The sequence below is a fragment of the Rissa tridactyla genome, chromosome 3, assembly GCF_028500815.1.
Source record: "Rissa tridactyla isolate bRisTri1 chromosome 3, bRisTri1.patW.cur.20221130, whole genome shotgun sequence".
Classification (NCBI taxonomy): domain Eukaryota; kingdom Metazoa; phylum Chordata; class Aves; order Charadriiformes; family Laridae; genus Rissa; species Rissa tridactyla.
In genome coordinates, this window is record NC_071468.1 from 5,467,258 (window position 1) to 5,489,838 (window position 22,581).

General features: G+C 48.6%; 1 protein-coding gene across 1 annotated transcript in view; it reads left to right on the forward strand.

Moving 5' to 3' along the window:
• The first annotated feature begins 12,730 nt into the window (after positions 1 to 12,730).
• ISM1 (isthmin 1) overlaps positions 12,731 to 22,581 on the forward strand; it is a 41,970-nt gene continuing 32,119 nt past the window's right edge. Inside the window, exons 1-2 of the mRNA XM_054197295.1 lie at positions 12,731 to 12,888; positions 13,562 to 14,082. Coding sequence (XP_054053270.1) covers positions 12,879 to 12,888; positions 13,562 to 14,082 — 531 coding nt within the window. The 5' untranslated portion in view covers positions 12,731 to 12,878. The remainder of the gene's footprint in view (positions 12,889 to 13,561; positions 14,083 to 22,581) is intronic.

Consider the following 22,581-nt stretch of genomic DNA (forward strand, 5'->3'; position numbering starts at 1 on the left):
TCTACTTCTATTTAATTTTTATATATATATACACACACACACACATATACACATACACACGTATTCCGGAGCCTAAGGAAACCCCCAAATTACATACAAAATCTATTTCCTCTGTATGGCCTGGACTTCCAATTGGGCAACAGACAAACTTATTTTCTCTCGTAAATGCACATGTGCACTGTGGAGAGAAGCAGAATCAGCCCAGGTTTCTCGTTTGGTCTGGGGGTTTTTTTGAGAGAGAGAAGCTTATCAGACATGGCAAGTATATCGTCTAAATACGGAACTATTTTTCCCAGGTTCTTTTTGTCAGTGACTGGCAGATCAGATGCTTCAAAATGTCTGAGCCCTCATGGGTCAAATCCTTCGTCTGTTTAATTGAGTATGAGTTTTGTCACTCATTTTAAAGCCAAGACTGTAGCCCGTAATAGACAATTACGCAATCCCTGGATGAAAGGGATGTTTTCTCCTTGCCCTAGATAATTAAGTCCAATGGACAATCTTTCCATTCCCATCACTAGTTGTTTTTTTTAATTGGTCTTGAGATGACTGTGTCCTGAGTTCCAAGGGTTGAAATCCTTTAGAAAAGAGATTTTTCAGCCTGTAGCTTATGAATCTGTGGGGCAGCAACAAGCAGCTAAGAAAAGCAAATGTATTGTCAATAGGCTCAGGAGCTGCGCAGGGATCCGTACGTCTACTGAAAAAAAATGCAGCCGTCCACATGAAAAATTAGATGGAAGACATTGATTTTGCTAATGTTATGCTATCCCTGGGAGAGATTTTGGTCTCATAAAAATGCTTCGATTTGTGGAGAAATTCTTTGTTCTTCTGACTTCATCATTTTTCTGTCTGAATCCCACTACTCATTTTTACAGCGCCAGGCATTATTTATTAAAAAGCATACTCCTTTTGGCTTTCAGAAGTCATGCCGTTTAACGATGCTGCATTCTCTCTGTCCAGTAGTACGGAAGAGGTCGCTTCCCTTTGTGTAAACCAGCTGCTATTTTAACTCGACATTAGTCTGTCCACTGGCGTGTCTGCTCCCTTCCTTCCTTTTGGTCCTTCGAGGTCCCTTCTCACATGGGAAAGTTCCCTTAAACCTGCTTGTCATGTGGAATTCTTCATTTACTGGTTTCTAGTTTTGATATAGAGTTATCACTTAAAACACTGACCAAAATGACAGTGGGAGAATATTTTCAGCCGTATTTTCTCTCTCTCTGTCCTTCACAGCTTTTTCTTCTGAGCGCATCTCCCCGAGCAACTGTCGGTCGTCCACGTTGGCGCCCAGGTTATTAGGGTTCCCTTAGCATCAAGCAATGCAGGGGAGTATTTTCGCATCATAATTTCTTCTGTATTTTTCTACTCTGCATTTCTTCATTCTTCCGTTGTCCATTTGGAAGGCGTTTGAAGTTTGTGTCTATTTTCCTTCAGCTTTGTTTAGATTCATCAGTTTTGTGTTATCTGCCAAATTTAGCACATCATTTCTCAGTTTCTTCCCCAAATTTTTAATAGGTGTGGCAATCCAGAGCCTTGCTCCAAAATGGAGACTGATTTATAATTATATTACATTACATTATATTAATATATACACACACCTGCGTGTGTGTGTGTAATTTTTTTTTAATTTTTTTACTGTTTAAATCATTGGCTGCCGGTGGTAGAATTTTGCCCTTTCAACCATGATTGTTCAGTTCATTTAGTAATCTCTGGTAAGAGTCTTCCTGCAAGGCCAAGTAAGCTTTGTCTGTTATTTTGCTGAAGCAGTCGAAGAATGCTGGTGGACTGGAGAGGTATCATATCTCTTTTCATGTTATGCTTGCAAGGCTTCTCTTTCTTTAATGATCATATCAGCTGTTTTACTTGGTACTGGTGTCTACAGTAAGTAGATGCCATTATAGATAAAACCACTGCACTACATGAACCAGAACTGTTTGTAGTCTCACTGCTTCCAAGAGCATTGCCATGGCTTTTGTAGAGACAGAATTAAAGCTGCCATACTTAACTCATTTGAAAGGGTAGTGCAGCCTTGATGGTTACAAGAAGGAGACAAAACAGAGCAATGTAAACATTTACACATTCATTTTCCCCCAAGGTGCTCAATGCTGTCCGGTTTAAATTCGTTTATCGGGCAATAATATAAGTTTGGGATTCCTGGGGGGGGTTCAGGCTCAGCACCCGTAACCATTGCTAACATTTCTGTCGTTTAATGCACCGACGATCAGCAGCTTTTCGTTCCACACACATCCAATTGATCTATTTAAGATCTAATACCTCAAATTGTATTATTAGCCAGGAACAACCATGCCTTCCGGCCCTTTTGTGTCCCATACCTTTACGCGTACATTTGTCTGTCTGTTTCAGTTAGGGGTATGATTTGTTTTTTTAATTGAAACTGTTAAATTAGTGAAAGCCCTGATGAAGGTAAGGTTAACAGCAAAAGGTGCTTTATACTGGTGTAGCTTATTCCTGCAGATTGGAACCGAGTTTATGTTTGCATCATCTCTACCACAGTATTTAAGTATCCCAGTTTCAAATCAAAAGAGTTAAACCGATACAAAAACCCTGTGTCCTTTCGCCTCGAGGAACCATCGGGACTTAAAAGGGCAGAAATCAGATTTAAAGCATTTCAGTAAATGCGTCCTAAAAACTAGCATTTAACGCAAAATTATCTGTTAATGAAATTTTAACATTGTTGGAGGTATTTGTTACAAAAGGTGGGAAATTCAGAGTTTTGTGCACCGTCACCTTCGTGCATGGGCGCGTTGGAACCGGTGCTCTGTTACACACAATATGTTGCGGGGTTTGGCCACTTCTAGGTTGTCTACACAGCCTGGTTTCTGCAGCCTCATCTGGCGCCGGTGGCCTCCATACTACGGGCTCTCTGCAGCGGCAAACGCCAGCGTGGGCAAGACTCTCAAGCGAAGGTTTTTGGCCTCTTTAAGGCAGGTTGTCCAGCGCTGCTGGCTGCCAGTGCTCAGAGCTGAGGAGCTGGGAGTGAAAATCTGCAGCTACTGGGGGTTTGTCTTCTGCTTTGGAGCCTCTTTGGCTTCGTTATTTCCTCTATATATGTCGGCGAGAGAAATGCAAGTTTAAAAAAATATCCCACTAATTTAATATGCTCTGAAGGCTTTAAGAAAAAAAAATAAAAATGGTTGTGAGGTTAATCATAAGAGCAGAAGAGGGGATAACAGGCCAGGCTCTAACTATCACAGCCCCCCCAGTGATTAAATACACAAGCTTTTGTGTGGACCAAACTCAGGGCAGCTCCAGGGAATTAGAGGCAGGTATCTGAGGACAAAATCTGGCGTGCTGCTTGGCAGGGACAGGGATTTGGAAACCCCATCCTCCACCACATCCATGAAAAAAATCAAAGGACGGCAAGCAGTAGACAAAGTTCTGTTCTCTTGGAAACAAAGAGCTGCCAAAATGTTCGGGTCAGGCTTCTTTTTTTTTTTTTTTTTTTTTTTGTTGTTGTTGTTTCCCCCCCCTTCTTTTCCTTTGGGCAGGCGGAGCTGGGTTGCAGCCGAGCTGCTCACGGCCTCACCCGCACCCAGCGACGGCTGCTGGGCCCCGAAACACCAAGTCTAAAGAGTTTATTAGGCACGCACATGTTTCGGGGAGCCCCGTAACGGTTTGTGTGCAGGGGGGTTGTTGAAGCATATTGACGGTTTGGAGCGTTTGCTTCAACAGCTCGTTATGTCCTTTAATGAAACTACTGGCAATGAGGTAGGAATTTTATTTATTTCTTTTTTTCGTTTGGTTTGGATTTCTAAAAAGCATAATTTCAGCAATTTTTCTCTGTTCTTACACACACACAGAGAAATTGCTTTAGACAGGAAGAATTTTCTAAATTGAGTTAGACTCGAATCAAATAAATGAAAACCTATTTTTAAAAAGTACTGTGGTACTTTGCATTCTTAAAAAAATTCTTGTATTCCCAATTGTTTTTCAGTAAACTTTCATCGGTCTGTTTAAAGTTCTGCAAGTGTGAATATTCATATTTCAAACATCTGGCTTGCGAATCGAGCATTGCAGAAGTGCTGTATCCTCGCTTACTACAGAATTGTCGGTAAAACTTCATCGACAACCAACTCCTTTCCTCGCCAAGGGCCCGCTTCGGCATTATTCACACAAATTGACTTTTTTTTCCATTGACTGGAACGGGAGCAGAATCCATCCCGAAATAGTGGCCCCCTGGTTTAATCCATGATAAGAGACAAACAAATAGACCCTTTGAAATGAGTTGCATCTTTTGTGTCCCGTTTGTTGTCTGAAGCAGGTGTCAATTGGATCTTTTCCTGTCTGCCTGCGGTTGAAAAGCAACATGTTGTAGTTAAATCCACTTGTAAATTGTAGTATTTTACAGACAAACTCCCCCGGGGTTCTGCTGAAAAGCTACTTGAGGTTAAGTGCCAGAAGTCAAAAAAGGGTTAATTCGCCTTCCTCCCCCCCCCCCCCATTTCTCATTCTGTTTCAAGTTATTTCTTGTTTAAAAAAGATCTCTCTAGTGTCTCCATATACAGTAAAAAGACTTGTCATACGCAAGGGTCTGATCCTGCCTGCACTGAAGTTCATTTATTTGTAAATCATTGAAAAGAATTTCCTTTTATAGTGGGCCCAGCCACAAATTTTCTATTTTCTTGAGCCAATAATCTTATCAACCACCTGCTTTGTGGATCTAGCGCTAGAAACAGCCTCGGAGTTTTTAACCGTGTGAAGAGGCGACTCTGGAACTAAAACGGCAAGAGGCTGGCCAGAACGCCCTGCCATTTGATCAGACCGGTGGACTATCCAGAAAAAAACCCCACCACCAGCAGCTTCAATAACAACAAAAAGCCCACGTTTTAAGAGAATGACATCACGTATAAGAAAATGCGCTGGAAGCGTGGAAACTGTTATGTGATCTAACTGCATAAAATGAACAACGGTCACAGCCAGCGCAGTGGAAAGACGAAGTCTGAGCGTGATCAGACGGGGCCATGTTGGTATTCAGTGGCACTTGCCCCTTTTTGGTATTTTCTAAAGCTTCCCATAAGGATTTGTGTAGGGTTGCACCACCTCCTGAAGATTGTTATCTCTGCACTGGGATGTTATTGATAAGCGGAGCAGAAAAATCTCAGTTGTTGATGAGCAGCAAATAACTGTCTCAGGCAGCAAGGTGGAGCTCAGGTATTGCTTTTTCCACCATGCCGTTTTGTTTCCCGCTTGCTGTTGTCTTCAGGGTACTGGAGGAGAGAAAATCTCCTACAGACAGGTCAGCTGTCTTGAATAAACACGTACTTTGATCTTTAGTGATTTCTTCAGTTGTGTGTACCAGGGTTGCCTGTTCAAAACTGTTCTCCCTCCCTCCTTCCCTCGGAGGTGCTGGGCGCTGCTGTAAACCCACCGTAGCCAGCCCAGCCCCGTGTCTCCAGCCAGCTGGAGCAATTTCTCCAAAACTTCTGCCTCCTGTCCAGGAGTGACGTTTGTGTCTTTTCCCCAGGCCCTGGTGGGTGCTCTCTCCCCCATCTCCACCGGCGCGCGCCAGGCGCAGGTCTGCTGCAGAGGCTCTCCGAGCACCTTTCTCCAGCTTGGCTCTGCGCTCTGACCATCTCATCCGGATCCGCCGAGACTTTTACCATCCCGCTGTGGACAGCAGGTGAAGCTGTTGCTATCCAAACGGCGCTTGAGAGCGCCAGCGACGCGCACATTTGTTTGCCAGACAGCATGCTTCACGTTGGGTAGCAGAGAATGTTTTTCTTAGAATTAAATACTTGAGATGAGAGGGCCCCAGATTCTCTGTTTTCTTTCTCCATTACTTTATTTGACATAGTATGAGCCTCCTTTAAAGGCACATTTCAAATGATTCCTGGCCACTACTGCCTGGGACATTCCCCAGGGACTCTATCATTGTTTGCTTTTATGATTGTCACTGTAGGTGCTCTGGTATCGCAAACACGGGCACCGCTGGGTTAAAAGCTGCACCAAGGGAGGACACGTAAACCAGCCTGCGCTTAACACTGGGGGAAGGAACATCTAATCCAACTGCCCACCTTTAGTCCAGCACAAACGAATTGGAGCCCTCAGCAACTTCATAAAGTCAGTAAGAGAAGGGACACATGTGCTAGTTTAAATGATTTCTTCACCTGCAGTAATAACTACGAGCCTGTTCCCGCTGTTTCCTTACAGCATGCCAAATGGCTGTGTAACAGACAGGCCTTCACTGAGCACGTTGTCACGGTCCCTGCAGAAGAGAGATTTGCTTCCCGTAAGAGCTTTTTTCCTGCATCTCAGCAAACATGCATGTTTCAAAAGACTGTTCCAGATCATTCAGACGTCTCTGCAGGGAACACAGCGTTTATCATGAGGTGTAGATTTGGGGTACCCATGGGCCTCAGAGAAAAAGGTGACTGGCAGGGAAAAAACCTGCCCTCACTCTCCACGTTTCTGCCACCTTTGTTGAACAAAGTCTCTCTGTAATGACAGGACTGTGGGCTTTTTCCACTTGCTTCCGTACATGGTGTGGAGTATTTATCTGGAAACACTGGCTGGAGATTCTCTTATGGAAAAGAAGAGGATATTTATCACTAATACTATGTAGCTCCTAAAGCACTGGCGCAAAACTGAGCTGAGAAAATTCAGCGTAAATTCAATGCGCTGCTATTACAGGCAGTGGAATATGCAGTTTTCAAAACCGAGCGTTTCATTGATGTGGCGTAATTTTGACCTGACAAAGCACTGCACAAAGATGTTAGGAAATCCAGAACATCGGCTACCAAGTAGAGGAGCTGTTTTAGTAAGAACTAAATAAAATAAACCCCCTGAAGCCCCTCTGCAGGAGGCATAACTACACCGAGGAGATCCTTACCTGTGCCAGTGCAGCAAAGCGCTAGCAGGGGCCTGAGTCGCCTTGTACAGGCCGTGCTCCAGCCGTGTTAAATCACCGAAGTGAAGCCAGGTGACACTTACCATCTGAAGCCATGGAGAAAGGAGCTATATTTTCTTTACCTACTCCATGGGAATGAAAGCCTCCCTGCAATGGAGACGGCTAAATCCTTTTTTTTTTTTTAAGGAGACAATCAGCTCTTCATTTCAGCCACCGTCACAGCATTTGCTGTGAAATCCTCCTTTCCCTTCCCTGCTGCAGGGCTGTCCTTCAGCCCGATTCTTGTTTTGCGAAGTTTTGCAGAAAGCCTGGCTTTCTGATTCTGTTAGTTGTTTTTTTTTAATTAAGTTCCTGATCTCCAGAGTCACAAAAGTAGTCTCAAAAAAATCCAATTGCAAGCCAGTAATGTGATCTTTTCCCTGGGGAAGTGAAGGGTTGAAAACCGTAGGTGTGGAAGGTGTGAATTGCTCTGTTTATTTCTTTATTTTTTTAACTATCAGAAAGGCTGTTCATCTGCTACGCTGCTGAACGTAGGACAAGACTCGTCAGAAGTGATCAGCCGACTCAGGCCTCAGTCACACAACCCTTTATGGTGATTTACAACGTTATCCACCCATCGGCTGGATCGGAGCCACCTCCTCACTCTGCTCCTAGCTCCCACTGGATGTGGTCGTGTGAAGCTCCTTCCCTGCAGTACCCACTGCCACGCACTCACAGACGGCCTGAGGGTGAGCTGCCACATTGCTCGTTATTACATGTAATAACTAAAATATAATGATAAATTTGGCTGAGCCGCTGTAATGGATGAGCCGATTTAATGGCTCGTCTCTGCCAAAACGCGGGGCCGCCTCCCTGCTTGGGGCCCGGGGGCCAGCTCTGCCACACGGCTGGCACCGCGGCCGGAAAAACCACCGGGAAAGCGCTCGCCTCGCCTGATGTGCTGCGACGTGCCGAACCGAGGTAACTCAATCAGGTGTCTGAGCCTTTGCTCCATTTGTAGCACTCGTCTTGGCTAAACCAACCCGGGCACTTCTGCAGTGACAAAACTGTGTTCAGAGGAAAGGCGTTTGCTGGTTTCACTGTGTTTCTCTAAAGAGGCAAAAATTGCCTTGTGGCAAGCTCTTGTGAAAGTCAGCAGAATTCAGGCTCTTTGGGCACTTTTGAAAAATGTTGCCCGGCGTGCTGATTCCCACAGTCCCGTACTGCCGCATCTTGGCAAATGCTACAGTGCAGTTGCACATCATTGGTACAAAAATGTGCGGCATATTGAAAAGTGAAAATGCGGCAGAGCAAAATAAACAGAATTTGGTATTTAAAAAAAAACAAAAAAACCAAACAAAAACCCAAAAAACAGGCAAGAAGCTGGGCTGGGCTGTTTTCTCCATTTCCCTATTCTATTATTCAGACTAGTCATTATACATTTCTGCTTTGGCTTCAAGTTTTAATGAGGTGGCCACTGAATTTCCAGTCTGTCACAGAAGGCACTGCAGAATTCAGAGATCTTGACCCAGCCTGTAGGCCCAGCTGGTGGCAAAATATCTAGACGGGAGGGAAAGCACCAGTCTAGGAAAATGGAGAACTCTAAGCTTATCAGATCTTTTAAAAAGACAGTGGTTACTATTCAAGTTGTAATTTATTGAGATGAAGGAGCCATGCATCACAGAAAGACTTAGGTTGCCTGCAGGGGAAGGTTATTCTTTTTTCTTTCCTTTTTTTTTTTTTTTTTTTTTTTAAGAGAAGACCCTTGTGTGTGCGTTTGCAGCTTACAGCTAAGAGGTTGGAGCGAGAAGCTAATCAGCCATTCTGTCTCCTATCTGCTGATCTGCTGGCGTTGGGGGAAGGGGAATGTGGGCAAACAGGCATTAAATTCCACCAGCAGGCGACGGGAAGGTATTCCTTGATAAGCAGCATCCAAGATGATGAGCCGTAAAGCAAAGCCCCTGTGAGGAAGCAGGGGAAGAGGCAGGGAAAGCTTTAGCCATCTGTCTCAACCCAGGCTTGCTCAATGCTCGCCAGAGCAGAGGTCACCACCAACAATAATAACCCTCGAGAAGCCAGACGTATGCTTTCCATTCACCAATAATCTACAAAGCGTCTTAGGGTGAAATCCTGGCTCCTCTGAAGTCAATGGGAGCTTTGCCAACGACGTCAGTGGAGCCAGGTTTTCATCCCTGATAATTTTAAAGCAACCCCCAGGCTTAAAGATAAAACAACGGCATCCTGGGAGAGTGGGTGCAGGCAGGAGCGAGCTGAGGAGGGCAGATGGGGCTCTACCAGCTGTGCTCCTCTGAAAAGCTACCAATCTTACAGGCAGGATGCCTCCCCAGTCCTGGAGCAATACCAAGATTGACAGTAAAGGGGTCCAGGGGACAAGCAGGTAAGCACCGGTATCTTTGAACCACTGGGACAACTGGGGTGCAGGACTCAAGTGAGCCGTGATGCCCTGACATAAAACCCAGTGATGCTCCCACCTCTACGTCCTCCTCGCTTCTGAGATAAAGCATACAAAGCGGCTTATGTTGTGTTATATTATAGCATACTGTGCTTTTTTCTCCCCCCCTCATCCAGCAATTCTCACGCTGGCCTTGAAGGATGTCACCTAGTGGCGGTCATCCAAAATGAGGATTTTTCACACTTGACCCGGTACAATTGATGTACTATTCATTTCAGTCACAAGGACCACCCAGACTCCACGCAGTGCTGTGTCTCAGTTAGGCAATATTTTGTTTTTCAAGACGCATAACACCAAGCGTAGGTGTAGTGGGGTTGGCCCTAGGCAGTGCGGTGGGCAGCACGTGGGGTGGCCAGCCATGATGGCCACCAGCAGGACACACCGAGGAGGACATCGCAAATTCAACCCCAGACACAATTTGTTGGCCTTGAGCACTGAAGGTGGCACAGTGGCCGTGGATAACCGTTGTTCATTTTTGTTGACAGGCTGATGTGAGGGAAACCATGGGGCCTTTCATCTCGCAGCACCACGACTGGAGCCAACAGACCTCCAAAACACCTCCCCAGTAGAGCATCCTCACCCCGTGGCGGAGGCTGCAACACGGACAGCTGCAGCTCCCTTTTGAAGCTGTGCAATGAGGAACATAGAATCTGTGGGGCTCGAGAGAGGCAGGACATCAGATGATGAGCTACCACCACTTACTGAACGCCTCACACGTCACCTGACGGTGTAGAGTGCTTGTCGTATCACAAATGCTGCCTAAAACATGTGAATTTAACCCTGTTTCAAAGAGGTTGGGCTCAGTGTGTTTCCCCTGGCACTGGCGAGGGGCTGGGAGTGCAGAGGAGTCTGCATTTATCGCCAGAGGGAAGAGAGATGGAAGGTAAAAGCAGGGGGTGGAGGGGTGAGGTGTGAGCTGTGAACCTTCACAGGGAAGAAGACATCAAAGGAACACACCTCCCTTACCCCGGCACCACCATCAGACCCACTTGCTGACATACCTCCCTGCTGGGTGCCCATAACCACATCCTGGGAGCAGCATCCCCCTCAGGCTGCCCATGGATCTCCTCCCCCAGGCGAACCCTGACTTCATTCTCCAGGGACTAGATGGCAGCTGCTGGAGCAAGCGTTCACCCAGATGGGAAAAGAGAGCTTTTCCCCTTGCTTTTAAGGCCGTCTCCCCTGCAGGTTGTGATTCAGCCGTCTGGATTCATCAATGAAGTCATCTGCTGATTTAACAGTGTTTGTGAATTTAAATTGGCATCTACAGTACACGCGTGCGCACCATCTCCTCTCTGGTCGCCCCCAGTGCGGCCACGCAGGCAGCATCACCGTACCCAAGTGCCGCTTTTACGCCGACTTTTTCCAAGTGGGAAGAGGCTTCGGTTTCTTGCTGCCATCCGCTCGCTGCCAATAGTAGCGTTGCTCTGTCCCTCACTGGTTTTGCACAACAGCTTAATACATTAAACTTCACGTCCCACGAGGAAACGCGCACCAGGACGGGCCCATCTCATCTGGATTAAAGATGTCTTTTGGTTCAGTCTCTTTCATAAGGCGAGGGAGAACTTACATTACCCAGAGCTCGGCGGCAGATCCGCGTGTGTGTTTTTCACCAGGCTGTCACTTGGGCTGTTTCGCATTATGAGCCTTCAGTCTCGCTCCGGCTGTCGATTTTGTACTGTTAAGCTCTGAAATACGGACCTCACGTGCCGGGATCCGCTGACAGCCACTAGGTAGGGTCAGGCTTTGGCAAACCTGGAGGACAGTTCTCCTGCCTCTTCGCTGCCCGTCTCCCCAAGCCTGCCTCCTGAACCCCCCCATTCGGGGCTCGCCACCACTGGCGCGCCGGCCCGGGGAGGCAGCCGCTGGACACCGGGATCACGGCAATGGCAGCAGGAGAGGCCAGGCCAAGCAATGACAGCTGAAGTACATCAGTGTTTTTATCTTCTCAATATTTTGATTAGCCCAAGGAATGTTTGGGTAAAAAAAGAAGACAACCCACATTTTTTTAAAACCACGTGACGGTCCCACTGGCTGTTATGGCTTTATGTAATAATTGAATAGCTCCATATGATTTCCCGCGTAACCAAGAGCATCGGTGCAATATAGGGGATTTATCAGTGATGATTTCAGGAGACAGAGGGATTGTACCTCGCTGTAATGCGCTGAGGGCAGCCCCCTGGGAGTCCCTACCCTGCACGATCATCTGGGCTGATCGTTCCTTCTGCAGTGCTAACACGGAACGCATTTGTAGATTAAAAATCCTCAAATCCAAAGGTTTTGGTTTTGTGGCTTTTGGTCACATCTTTAACGATACTCCAGTGCAAATTATTTTAACCATATTCCTGCCTGATGGTTAACCATTTACAGTGGTTATCACTGGAAAGAAAACCTACCTGACTGGAAGGGTACGAGACGTCATTCTGACTCATTCGTGGCCAAAGCCTTCAGACACACCGGGACCTGCAAGAAACCTCCCAGGAGCTCTGACTCTCCTCGCGCCCCAAATCTGCCACCTTCCTGTGTCCCACAACGTGCCTCGTCCCCTGCTGGCACCGCACGCTGGAAACACATCTCACCTTCACGTCGCAGGAACCCTGCTGGGGACATGGGCGTCACCCTGAAAATGTCTGGGATGGGGAACACTTACTCCCCAGTTTGCCCATTTAGACGTTTTGACGCCAGTTCAGCCTCCCAGCTGTCACACAATCGCACGGGGCCTGATCGCTTGTATCCTCATTTTCACATAAAACATTCCCAATTGTGGAAGAACGATGACAAAGATTCCAAAACCCCCGGGTTTTGGTTAGGTGACTTTATTTACGTTTCAAGTTGATTTGAGCTGTGTTTCTTCTTGTCACACTGACCTGCATCTTCAGCACTCGGAAAGAGGTTTGGCTCCATCAGACTGGATGCAAAGACACTGACTTACAGCAAGGGATAATCCAAGCCTCATTTTCACATATTTTCAAATTTGCGTTAATTTTAAATTTGGGGAGCCTCCCATCTGAGGGAGAAAGTGTTTTTTCCGCTGTACTCACACAGTCAGCATCCAAGAGGAAGGGAAACGGCAGTAAAACCCCAGTGGCCTGAGTCCTCCGGGGATGCACGGACCGTCTGAAGGGGAGGTGACGCTTCTGCACAGCTCCGTCCCTGCCGAGCAGCGGTGGCAGCCACCACGCAAGGTGCGGGCGTGAGCGGGACGGGGGTTGGGGGGGGCGGGAAGCGGGACAGGGCGCCCTGTCAAACCGGGGCTCGCGGAGGGGCCGGTCGGCACGAGGAGGAAGGGGAGCGGGGCGGGGGGCGACGCTGGGCTGCGGGGTGGGAGAAGGGAAAGGGGGGGAGGAGGACAGCAGGGGAGGGAGGCAGGGCAGTATAAAAGCATCCGACGCGCACCTCTGCCGACACAAGGGCGAGCAGGGGGGCCAGAAAGTCGTAGTGGAAGCGGCGGCGGGAGGCGGGAGCGGAGGCGGCCGCCCGCAGACACGCACGCAGGGTGGCAGGAGAGAGCGCGGAGCGGCCGCCGCCGGCCCCCGGGGCCGCCGCAGGGAAGAGAGAGGAGAGATGGAGCCAGGTATCCAGCTCCCGGGGAGGGCAGGCAGCTGCAGCTTTTCGCAGTTCCCCCCCCCCCCCCCGCCCCCCCCAATTCCCTACGGCCGAGCCGGCGGGCAGAGAGGAGGAGGAAGGGGGATCGCGGAGGGGGGGGGGTGGGTAAGCAGCGATTTGCCCCTCTCCCCGCCTCCCCCCGGGGGAGCTCGCGGCCGCCCCGTCGAGGGCGGGGGTGGCGGTGCGGCCCCGCTGCCTCTCACCCCCACCGGAGGGGACGGGACGGGACGGGACCCGGCGGGGGCGGGCAGGGCTGGGCGACGCCTCGACGGGCGTCGTGAGGGGAGGGGGGAGCGGCGGGGCGGGCGAGGACACGGCGGGGGGGGGAAGCCGGTCCAGGGGCCACCCCCATCCCCTCTCGAGGAGGGAGGCGATAGCCCCAAGCTCTCTCCTCCCCTCGGAGCGTCCCGGCTTCCCCGCCATGTGAGAGTCGTCCCCAGCCCCCCCCCCCCCCCGCCTCTCCCTCCCTCCTCCCTCTCACTCGCACACACGCTGCCGGCTGCCCCCGTCCTCGCAGCCTCTCCCCGTCGGCAGCCGAGCCGCCCCGCTCTCCGCCGGCCCGCGGCTCCCCGAGGCGGCGGGGGCTCGGCCCGCCCGCTCCCTCCCTCCCTCCGACGGCCCACGGTGACTCTGGGTTGCAGGGCTGCCCGCAGAGACGCCGCCGGTCCGCGGCCCCGTCGCGGCTACCTGCCGCCCCCCGCCGCAGCCGGGCAGCGCCGGGATTTTCGCCGCCGCCGCCGCCGCGGCGTCCCGCCCCGAGGTGGCTCCGCCGTGGTGTGGCGGCCCCCGCTGCTGCTGCTGCTGCTGCCGCCGCTGCCCCGCGCCCGCCGCCCGCCCCGCCGAGCCCGAGAGCGCCGCGCTCCCCGCCGCCCGTCCCGCGGCTGCCGCGGCCGGCCCTGGGGCCGGGGCCGCTCCGGCGGCGGCGGCGGCGGCCCCGGCGGCGGCGGCCGCCGCGGCTCCTCCTCCTCCTCCGCCTCCTCCGCGGCCGCCGCCGCCGCGGGGCCCTAAAGCCGCCCGGCTCAAGAGGATGGTGCGGCTGGCGGCCGAGCTGCTGCTGCTGCTGGGGCTCCTGCTGCTCACCTTGCACATCACCGTGCTGCGCGGCGGCGGCGGCGGCGAGCCACACGCCCCCACGGGCGCCGGCAACCACAGCCAGCGGCAGGTGAGTGCCGCCCCGCCTCCCCCATCCCTCCATCCCTCCCTGCCTCCATCCACCCATCCCTCCATCCCTCCCCCCATCCCTCCCTCCTCGCCCTTGGATCCCGCACCCGCGGCCAGCCGTCTCCCCCTGCCTCCCCCGAGGGCTGCGGCGGCGGGGACATCGTGGGCGGCTCGGCACCGGGCCGGGGGGGCCGGGGCCGGGGCCGGCGCCGTGCACCTGCCCCGCTCCGGCGGGCCCCAGCCAGGGGCTCGCCCGCTCCTGGGGGGCTTCCCCTGCGCGGCGTCTGAGGTGTCTTCTTCATCCCCCCCCATCTCGGTTTTACACCCCTTCAGGGGACAGAGGTGGGAAAAGGCAGAGCCGCTCCCCGCGCCACGTTCCCGCTCCGCGTTGGAGGCGTCGGGGCGGCTCCCGCACGCGTTATGTGGTGGACGGGTCACGGCGGACGATGGCCATCTCACCTGGCGACAGGCGAGGGATGGAGGCAGGCTGGGCCGCGCGTCCCACCCAGGGCCTCCCATGTTCCTCGGGGTGAGAGGGGACCAAATGGGTGTATGGTGTTGGGAAAGCTGGGAACAAAATGTGTGGCTTCCTTTGGAAAGTGTCAAGAAACAGGTAGAGATGTTCCATCCCGAAATAGCCATGAAACAGGGTGATAGGTGCTTGTGACCACGAAGGACAGGGCTTGTGACCCAACTAGGCTGTTCCAGTCTTCTGATCCCATGGAACCACTGGTGAATTATGTCCTGTAGAGGTAAAGGACGTTTTTGTTCTGTTTCCTTATTCTTGCAGGTGGTTCTTTTTTATTCAGTATCTCTTGTTGCCATTTGTTGAAAACGGTTGGAGACAGTGATAAAAGCTGCAGCAGCATCAAAATCCCCAGGCAAACTTGTAAATGTCTGGTCATTTGCATCTGCCCCGGACAACTTTTTCCCCCCCCTGTATTCAAGCGTTAAAGAAACATCAACCGCGAAATCATGCGGTGACAGAAAATGTATAACTGCTATCACCATAAATTTACATAAACTCCTTTATCATCTCAGAAAGAATCATAGTATCCGCAGCACACATTCCTATAAAGCATGAGGAAAAATAGGGAGAGTGCAGGCTGTAATGATGACTCTGCACGGGATCCCCGTCTGGTGGTCCACAAGGTGAAACCACTAGCCACAAGAGGGAACCCAGATCTGCAGACTCAGCGTCCCGGTCACAAACTGGAATCGGGTCCTCTGAACTCAGAAAACCTCCTGCTGAACTCGGTGGGAGTCCCACCTGGGTGTAAGGCCCCACGACGCCATCTCTCTTTGAGCTGCAGTTTTATCACTGGCTCGACATTCCAGGATGGTTTTTTTTTAATATCCTCAAGATTTCTGGTAATAATGTTTTATAAATGATGCTTCCTTTCCTCATGGGCACTTGAAATGCCTTTTGAAATGATGTTCCTTGGAAAAGTAAATTTGGAGAGGGTTTTTTATGAGGTGTTTGCTATCATTAGAATAACCCTGAATTTGCCTTTTCTTGACAGGCTTGTAACATAATGAGGGAAACATCTGGGCAAGTGGGAGCTCTGGGTGATGCCATTTCCCCGAGGAGCTCTTTTTAGAGCTCTATTGTAAGGTTAGGGTGAAACAAGAGGAAAATCATCTTCGGATAATTATCCTAGCGTATTAGCGTTGTAGTTGGCTGTCTTGTGAAAATCTGCTGATTGTTGACTTCAAGAATTTTTTCTGTCCGGTGATTTTTTTTACATATAACTTAATAAAACTCTGTGCCTTTAAGCATCGTGATAGCTTTAGCAGTTCGTATTTTCATCGTGTTTTGCCATTTGTAGAATTGCAATTTTTATATACTTCCCAACTGAATCGATTCTGCAGCTCTGTATTTCAGAGAGCGTGTCTGTACAAGACATTATGGGAGGAAAATATATTGATTAATCAGTTAAACAGATGGGAGCCTATCAATTTGGGGGTTTTATAACTTTCATGGATTCTATTGCTAGCCGGAAAATACCGTAACCTGCTTTAGAAGATTGTACTCTGGCAGGCAGATGCTTCAATTCGGAGCATCACGATATAGATCTCGATGGCAAGTTTGCACTGGGATCTTCAGATTTGGGGGTTTCTCGGCCACGCACTGAAGTGAAATGCAAAATCCTCGTGTGTTGCAGTTCCAGGTAAAGAATCAACTGCACAAGCCCCGATTTGTTGGTATCAGCAAACAGAACTCTTTCAGGTTGCTGTGGCTTATACTGAAAAAAAACCCAACAAAAACCTCTGTTGTTTTTTCTGTTGTGGTAGGTCTCTGGAGAGAAAGGATGGTGCGGGGCGATTAGGTCAGTGTTTCATCTGATGAAATTTCATTTGATGAAGTCTGTTGCGCACATTGTGGCAAACCCAGGAAAGAGTAATCTTTGCAGCAACTGTTTATAGATGTATTTTGACAAGGCAAATTTGTATAAAAACAAACCGGCTATTATCAAATGCAGGGTATGGTATTTTAGGATTAGGCAGTCAGTTTGCACAAATAAAGTGGCCAGAACTTGGTGCTGGGTGTCTGAAAGAAAATCTGAAGTGTTAGTCTTAGTTCCAAAAAAAAAAAAAAACAAACCAAAAAACCCAAACCAACAAAACCCAAACACCAAAAACTTATCGCACCCTTTTTACGTAAAACGGATTGAGGAGGAATCCTTGGTAATCTTAAAAAATTGTTGGAGATTTAAATAGTCTAAAATACAGCCTTGTATGGATTTGCGGTCTGATTCATTAAGGAAGAAAGAGCTTCTCTTTCTCCCATCCCTGGGTCCTTCAAATGAAGGAAGGATTTGTGAGGACGGGTTTTGATCTCTTTCGGTCTTTCAGTTATGTTCTCTCCTGCAATTAATTAGATTAGATGGAAGAAATCCAGAAGAACCTTCCATCCTAAAATTAAACAAGTTATTTCTTCCTTTATTTTTACTTCTGGTGGCCTTCCCCGTCCTGTGCGTGTCTCTAGAGTTCCCAGATGTCTCGGGATAGTGCTGTGCTGCTGCGAGTGGCTGTTACGGAGCTGCAGGGAGGACAAGATCCCGAGGTGCTCTGCTGGCCCTCGTCGGGATGGGCGAGACCCGGGCAGAGGCTTCCTCGGATCACGGCTGCAGGAACAGGCACTGGCCCTCTGCATCGCTGCAGTTTCAGGCTGCCGTTAGAATTGGTTTGTGGTAGCGTAAACTAAGGCAAAACGGGAAATCCGGCTTGGAGCTGTAAAATACCTCGCAGTTCTGAGTTCTGAGAGGGAATCAGCCTTTTGTTTCTCAATCAGATTTTATTCCTTCCATCCCCCTCTACCAAAGAAAAAAAAGGAGAACTGGGGGAGCATGGGAGATTTTGGTTTTACTGATGGGAACTCTACTAGTCTAATTTAATTAGCATGCAGAAACTATTGTGGAGTATATTTATGAAATAAATAAGTATAAATTTTGCTTCTGAATAAGAGCAAGTGAAGCCATATTAAGAGATGGAAAAAATGCTGCTTGGGTACGTTTTTATCTTTTCATGTAGTTCTAAACTGAAGGGAAGGCCTGAATGTAAATTTTGAAAGACATTCGTAATACTTTACGACGCTCTAAAATCTGTGCTTTCATTCTGAGAGAAAATACTTCACCCAGAAGTTTATTCCCATCACTTCTAATTTTTCCACAGCAGGTCTTGCACCCCAAGAAAAACAGTGCTCCCGCACCAAGAGAAATGACCTCGTCGAACGTAGTAACTGAGCCACCAACAATATGTGCCGCAGCACATGAAGTCAGATTCTCCACTGCGGTGCTTGCAGCAGCATCACATTAGCCTGAAACTCGGTAGTTGTGCATAAAGCTGTATGAGAGAATGGAATTTGAAAAGAAGCACGATGCTGTAAACAGCTTTTTACTTTTTAATCTCCTTGCTCCTGCCCTTGCCCCCCTGCTCTATAAGCGTGCAAGCAATTAACAGCGCCTCGGAAACGTCCTCCGAGCCCGACCAGAGGAAACACATCCTGCTGCTTGTAGGCGGCTGCACCAGAGTCGCTCTCCAAGCCGCGTGAGGAGCCCCTGGCAGGGCTGAGCTCTTCATTTGCTCCTGCGATCCACAGCTCCACACGACGAGAAGTTCAGAAACGCTGTGCTGCCTCTTGCCTTTGCTGGGGTGTAGTTCAGTCTTTTTAAGGTTTGTGCCTCCCTGCTGCTCCTTGTCCTGGATTCAGGCACACTTCAGTCAGCTATTTCCAGTGGCATATTTCAGCTTTCTGGCTTTCTCAGTTTAAGTAGGATCCAAGCTGTTTACTTTGGGAGAGTTTTAAACTGAGTTTTTTAAAGCTTACTTGAGCTCTGGAGCTTTACGTTTGGTTAGTTCTAGTAGGATCTGATCGTCTAAATCATCTTTGAAAAACTGCCGATTCAATGTTTGGCATTCACGTTTTCCATTCCTGTTTTCCAGCCTGTCCTTAGCCTATGTGAGATGCCAGTAAGTGGATATACACCACGTATTTAATACAAGCAGTAAATCCTTCTCTGCCTGATTTGTAAGGTACAAATCAGTACCTTACACAACTAACCGTCGGAGCGGGTGGCTTGTGAATGAAGCAGGCTGATTCTCCGCAAACCAAGATCTCTTTTGGTGAGGTCGTCGCTCATCAGAGCGGACGCTCTGTTTCGTGCTTTTTGCAGCGCTAGTAGAACCTGCCTGTTCTCAGCAGGCTTTGCTCTGTAGGTTCTTAGCTAAAGCTCGCCCTTACCATTAGCATATGTTCTTCCAGTTACACGCTAAGACTTACACCATGTGCAGTTCATTCTCTCATCTCCCAAGGGAGAGAATTATGTGGGTTCTTTAGTGGTTTTGCTAGTGGGCTGTGGCTTGTTCCAGGATCTAGGGGGAAGGAAGGGTGATTAACCTTACGTGTTCATGGAAGAAAGGATAAAACAGGAAACAAGGGCGAAGGACTGAGACCGCAGCTCCGGGTGGAGCATTTGCTGTTGTCGGTGCCTCCCAGGAGAGATTCTTTCACCTTCCAGACCTGGCTCCAGGAAAACTCCAGAAAGTATTAATTAAGCTTCCCTTCATACCTATCGCTTCAATTCATTTCCTAGCAAACTGAAGCATCCCTGGTGGAAAAGAGCTAGCACACCATGGACGCGGCAAGCTTTTTAGTCTCTAAGACTACTGCAATCATTTTGAACAGGGATCCGGGAATATTGTATTTAGTTAGGGCTGCAAGGAGCAATGTTAGGCAGGTACAAAGGTGATTTCCTGCATTAGACTTGACCAAGATGTTTGGATGAGGCATATTTTGCTTTTCTCTCCAGCTCAACAGCCAACAATTACTGTACTGCTCATCTTGGATCATCGGTGATAAATACCTGGCATTCAGTCACAGGCTGCCTCCCAATTTTGTCTCTACAACCATAGCTCGGAGCAGCTTTTTTCTAGTGCCTTATACAGAAGGGTCCATTGAAGTTCTTGATTTCTGTTTTGAGCAGGATTTAGCATCATTTTCCATCTCTTTGCAATATTGGGTTATTTATATGAACAAAACCCAACGGTTGCTATGTAATCCGACGTCCATTCTGGGCCATAGTGGCCAACATCTGTTCCCAAGGGCCTGGAGCCAAACACAGCTCACAGTAACCACTGGGGGCCCCAGAGACATTCCTGCTTTTGCCTTTCTCTTCTCTCAGTCCATCCTTACCTGTGCACTGGAGCTCTGGGGGGAGCCTCCTAACACGAGGTTCTGAGCCCTGCGGTGGTCGGGCAGCTGGCTCATGGCAGTGAAAGGAGTGGTAGGTTTGAGTCCGGTTCCTGAGAAGATCTAGAGCTGCAGTGGTCACCGGTGGTGAGAACGAAAGTAGAGAGACAAGGTGTGGGTATGTAAGAAATTCTGGAAGGAGGTGCCTTGGTACTTTTCATGTAGTTCATCTAACTCAGACAATCAGCACTACTTCTGGAGTAGCTTTTATTCTGTAGTCTTGGTTGATCGCGTAAGGAGAAGTTTGTTCTACACAGGAAGCACACAGCTAGTCCTTCACAGCTCTAACAGCAGGACGGCAGCGGTACAACCACACTGCTACTGACCCCTCGCTGATTGGCACCAAAAATCTCTCCGTCGCTCCTCCAGCCTCGGTTGTCAGCCCGGAGGTTCACTCACATTTCCCTGCCCTGCCCTTCCTTAACGCCAGCTGTCCACAGGAGCAGGAGGCCTGGAGCTGAAGCTCTGCTGTTGGTCTGTATGACCCCAACAATTTCATCATCATTTTACTGTCAGGAGCTGGTCACCGTGTGCTCCCTTGTGATTTTAACATACGTGTTATGACCTGCTAATAGGTAACCCAGCCCTAGTACTTGCAGCTTCAGCATACTAAGCTTTTCGACACCTTGCTCTGCTGCGGAATTCTTTTGCTGGGGAGACACCTGTTTAACCCATCCAGGTTAGATTAAATGTAAATCGGGGACCGCGTTTTGAATTCAGCAGTTGTTCTTTCGCCTCTGCTCCTATCTACTACATCTCTATGTTAATAACCAATGCCTTATTGTTCCAAAATGGTGGAAAGCATCTTCAAAGAAGACAAGGAACAAGGAAAGAGTTCTTGATTAGGTGAAAACTCTGGCTGTGTTGTATCACAGCATCTGAAAACTTTACAGAAAGTGAAGTGCCGAAGGCAGCAGTATGATGCAGGTAGAATTGATAATGATGCAGAACGTGCTGTCTTTGCCTGCCGACCTAATACATAAATGTACCAGCCATGTTTGAAAAGCTTTCTAAGAGAATATGTGACAGCGATAGACACGAAAACCCAGCCATTGTTACATACAGCGCATATACATCGCAGTATTTCAGTGGGGAGGAAAGGTTGCTTTGAAAGTCACTTCTTTGTTTAAGATGCACAAATATGCAGATATTCCGGCTTCGCAATTTCTCTTTTTTTCCTTCACTGTGTAAAAATGCACAGAATGCAAGTAAAGGTAGGACATTATTTTGCCATACATTTTTACGCTTACATTCTTCTGAGTCACCATTTAAAAATCTTGAAATGCCCTCATACTTGAAATATATATGCAGACAATTAAGATGTTTCCTTACACAGACATAAACTAAAACATTGAAGCACGGTAGTTTTTCTTTGTGCTCGTATCCTGAAAGTGTAGCGATAGACAAGACTTAGCAGCTTGGCAGGTTTAATTGTTGCTTTCCACTCTTCTGTGTGTTTTGCCAGCGTTTCTCACAAACCAATGTGGTAGTACCCACGTGTGCCGCGTTTGTTCTGTTTGCGGTGTTGTTTTGGCTTGTTTGGCCTTTTTGTTACGATCGAACCTTTCTGCCTGCTTTAAGGCTACGCTACTTGAAAGCTCTTTGAATTGACTGAATGATGGTCTCCATAAAAGATGATTTTTTTTAAAGCATTACTTGTCAGTGGTAGCAGAGCTAGGTCACTGGTGCATTTTTATTTTTTTTTTTCATTTTTTTATTGTTTAAATCTCAACCCAAGCTCTCTGGGCTTGAGATCCCGTTGCTGTGGTGTTGCTTGTGTACAACGCGCAGTAGGTCTCCGGGCCTGAATGGAGGCTGGAAGCGCTTTCACAAATGAATAATGAAGTGATAACTTCCAGCAGAAAAATACAAACTGCTTTAGTAAGTTGCAAAAGGAAGCATTAAATGATGCAGCGATTACTGTTGCACTTTAATACCATCGTGCCTCCAGGATACCGATTTTACAGGTTTTGAAGACAGAAAATGCCAGGCTAAATTCACAGTTGGAAGCATAGAGATGAACAACATTTCCAAGAAACAGAGCAGCGAGCTCACTGATACATCAGCAAGAGCAGAATGTTTCCAGTGTTGGTATTTCCATGTACTTTCGATTTGAAATACCAGAAAAAGAAAGAAAACAAAGTAAAACGTAACTTATTATTGTAATAAGTGATGGCTTGCCACAGCGGTCAGTTGTGTGGCACTATAATGCTTGGTCAGAGGAGCTGGTGTGGGCGGTACTGGTAAGCAGTTCCTTTATAAAGGATAAAAAGGATGCCCTTGTTTTTCAGTGCTTGGAGTGCTATGAGTGGGTCATAGTTTTTTATTCCTCCCTCCTAGCAGTCAGCGGGACGAAAGCAGGCCTGCAGTCGTTCACCTCTCAGCTCTTGTGGAGTCATGGCTATTTGGGTGCTTTTCATCTTACAGAGGTGCTCATAAAGGTGAGAAAGGAAAATGAGAGATGAAATCTTTCCCTCGCCACTCTTGGTGGAGTCAGTCCATGCTGAAAGGCAGAAGTTCAAACGTCCTTGGCTTTTACGCCTCCGTGCTAGACCTACATTCTGAGTGTGTTTAAATTGACTTTGCTGCACTGACTTTCACAAAGCAAGACGAGTCAATGACTTGTGCTGGCTGCAAATCCAGCCAAAGTTCCTCTTGGATTTGAGTCTTTCCCACCTTGTTTTTTCTACAGAACTGATACGCACATGACACACAGAATCTGGAAGCCTCCATCCAAGAAGACATGCT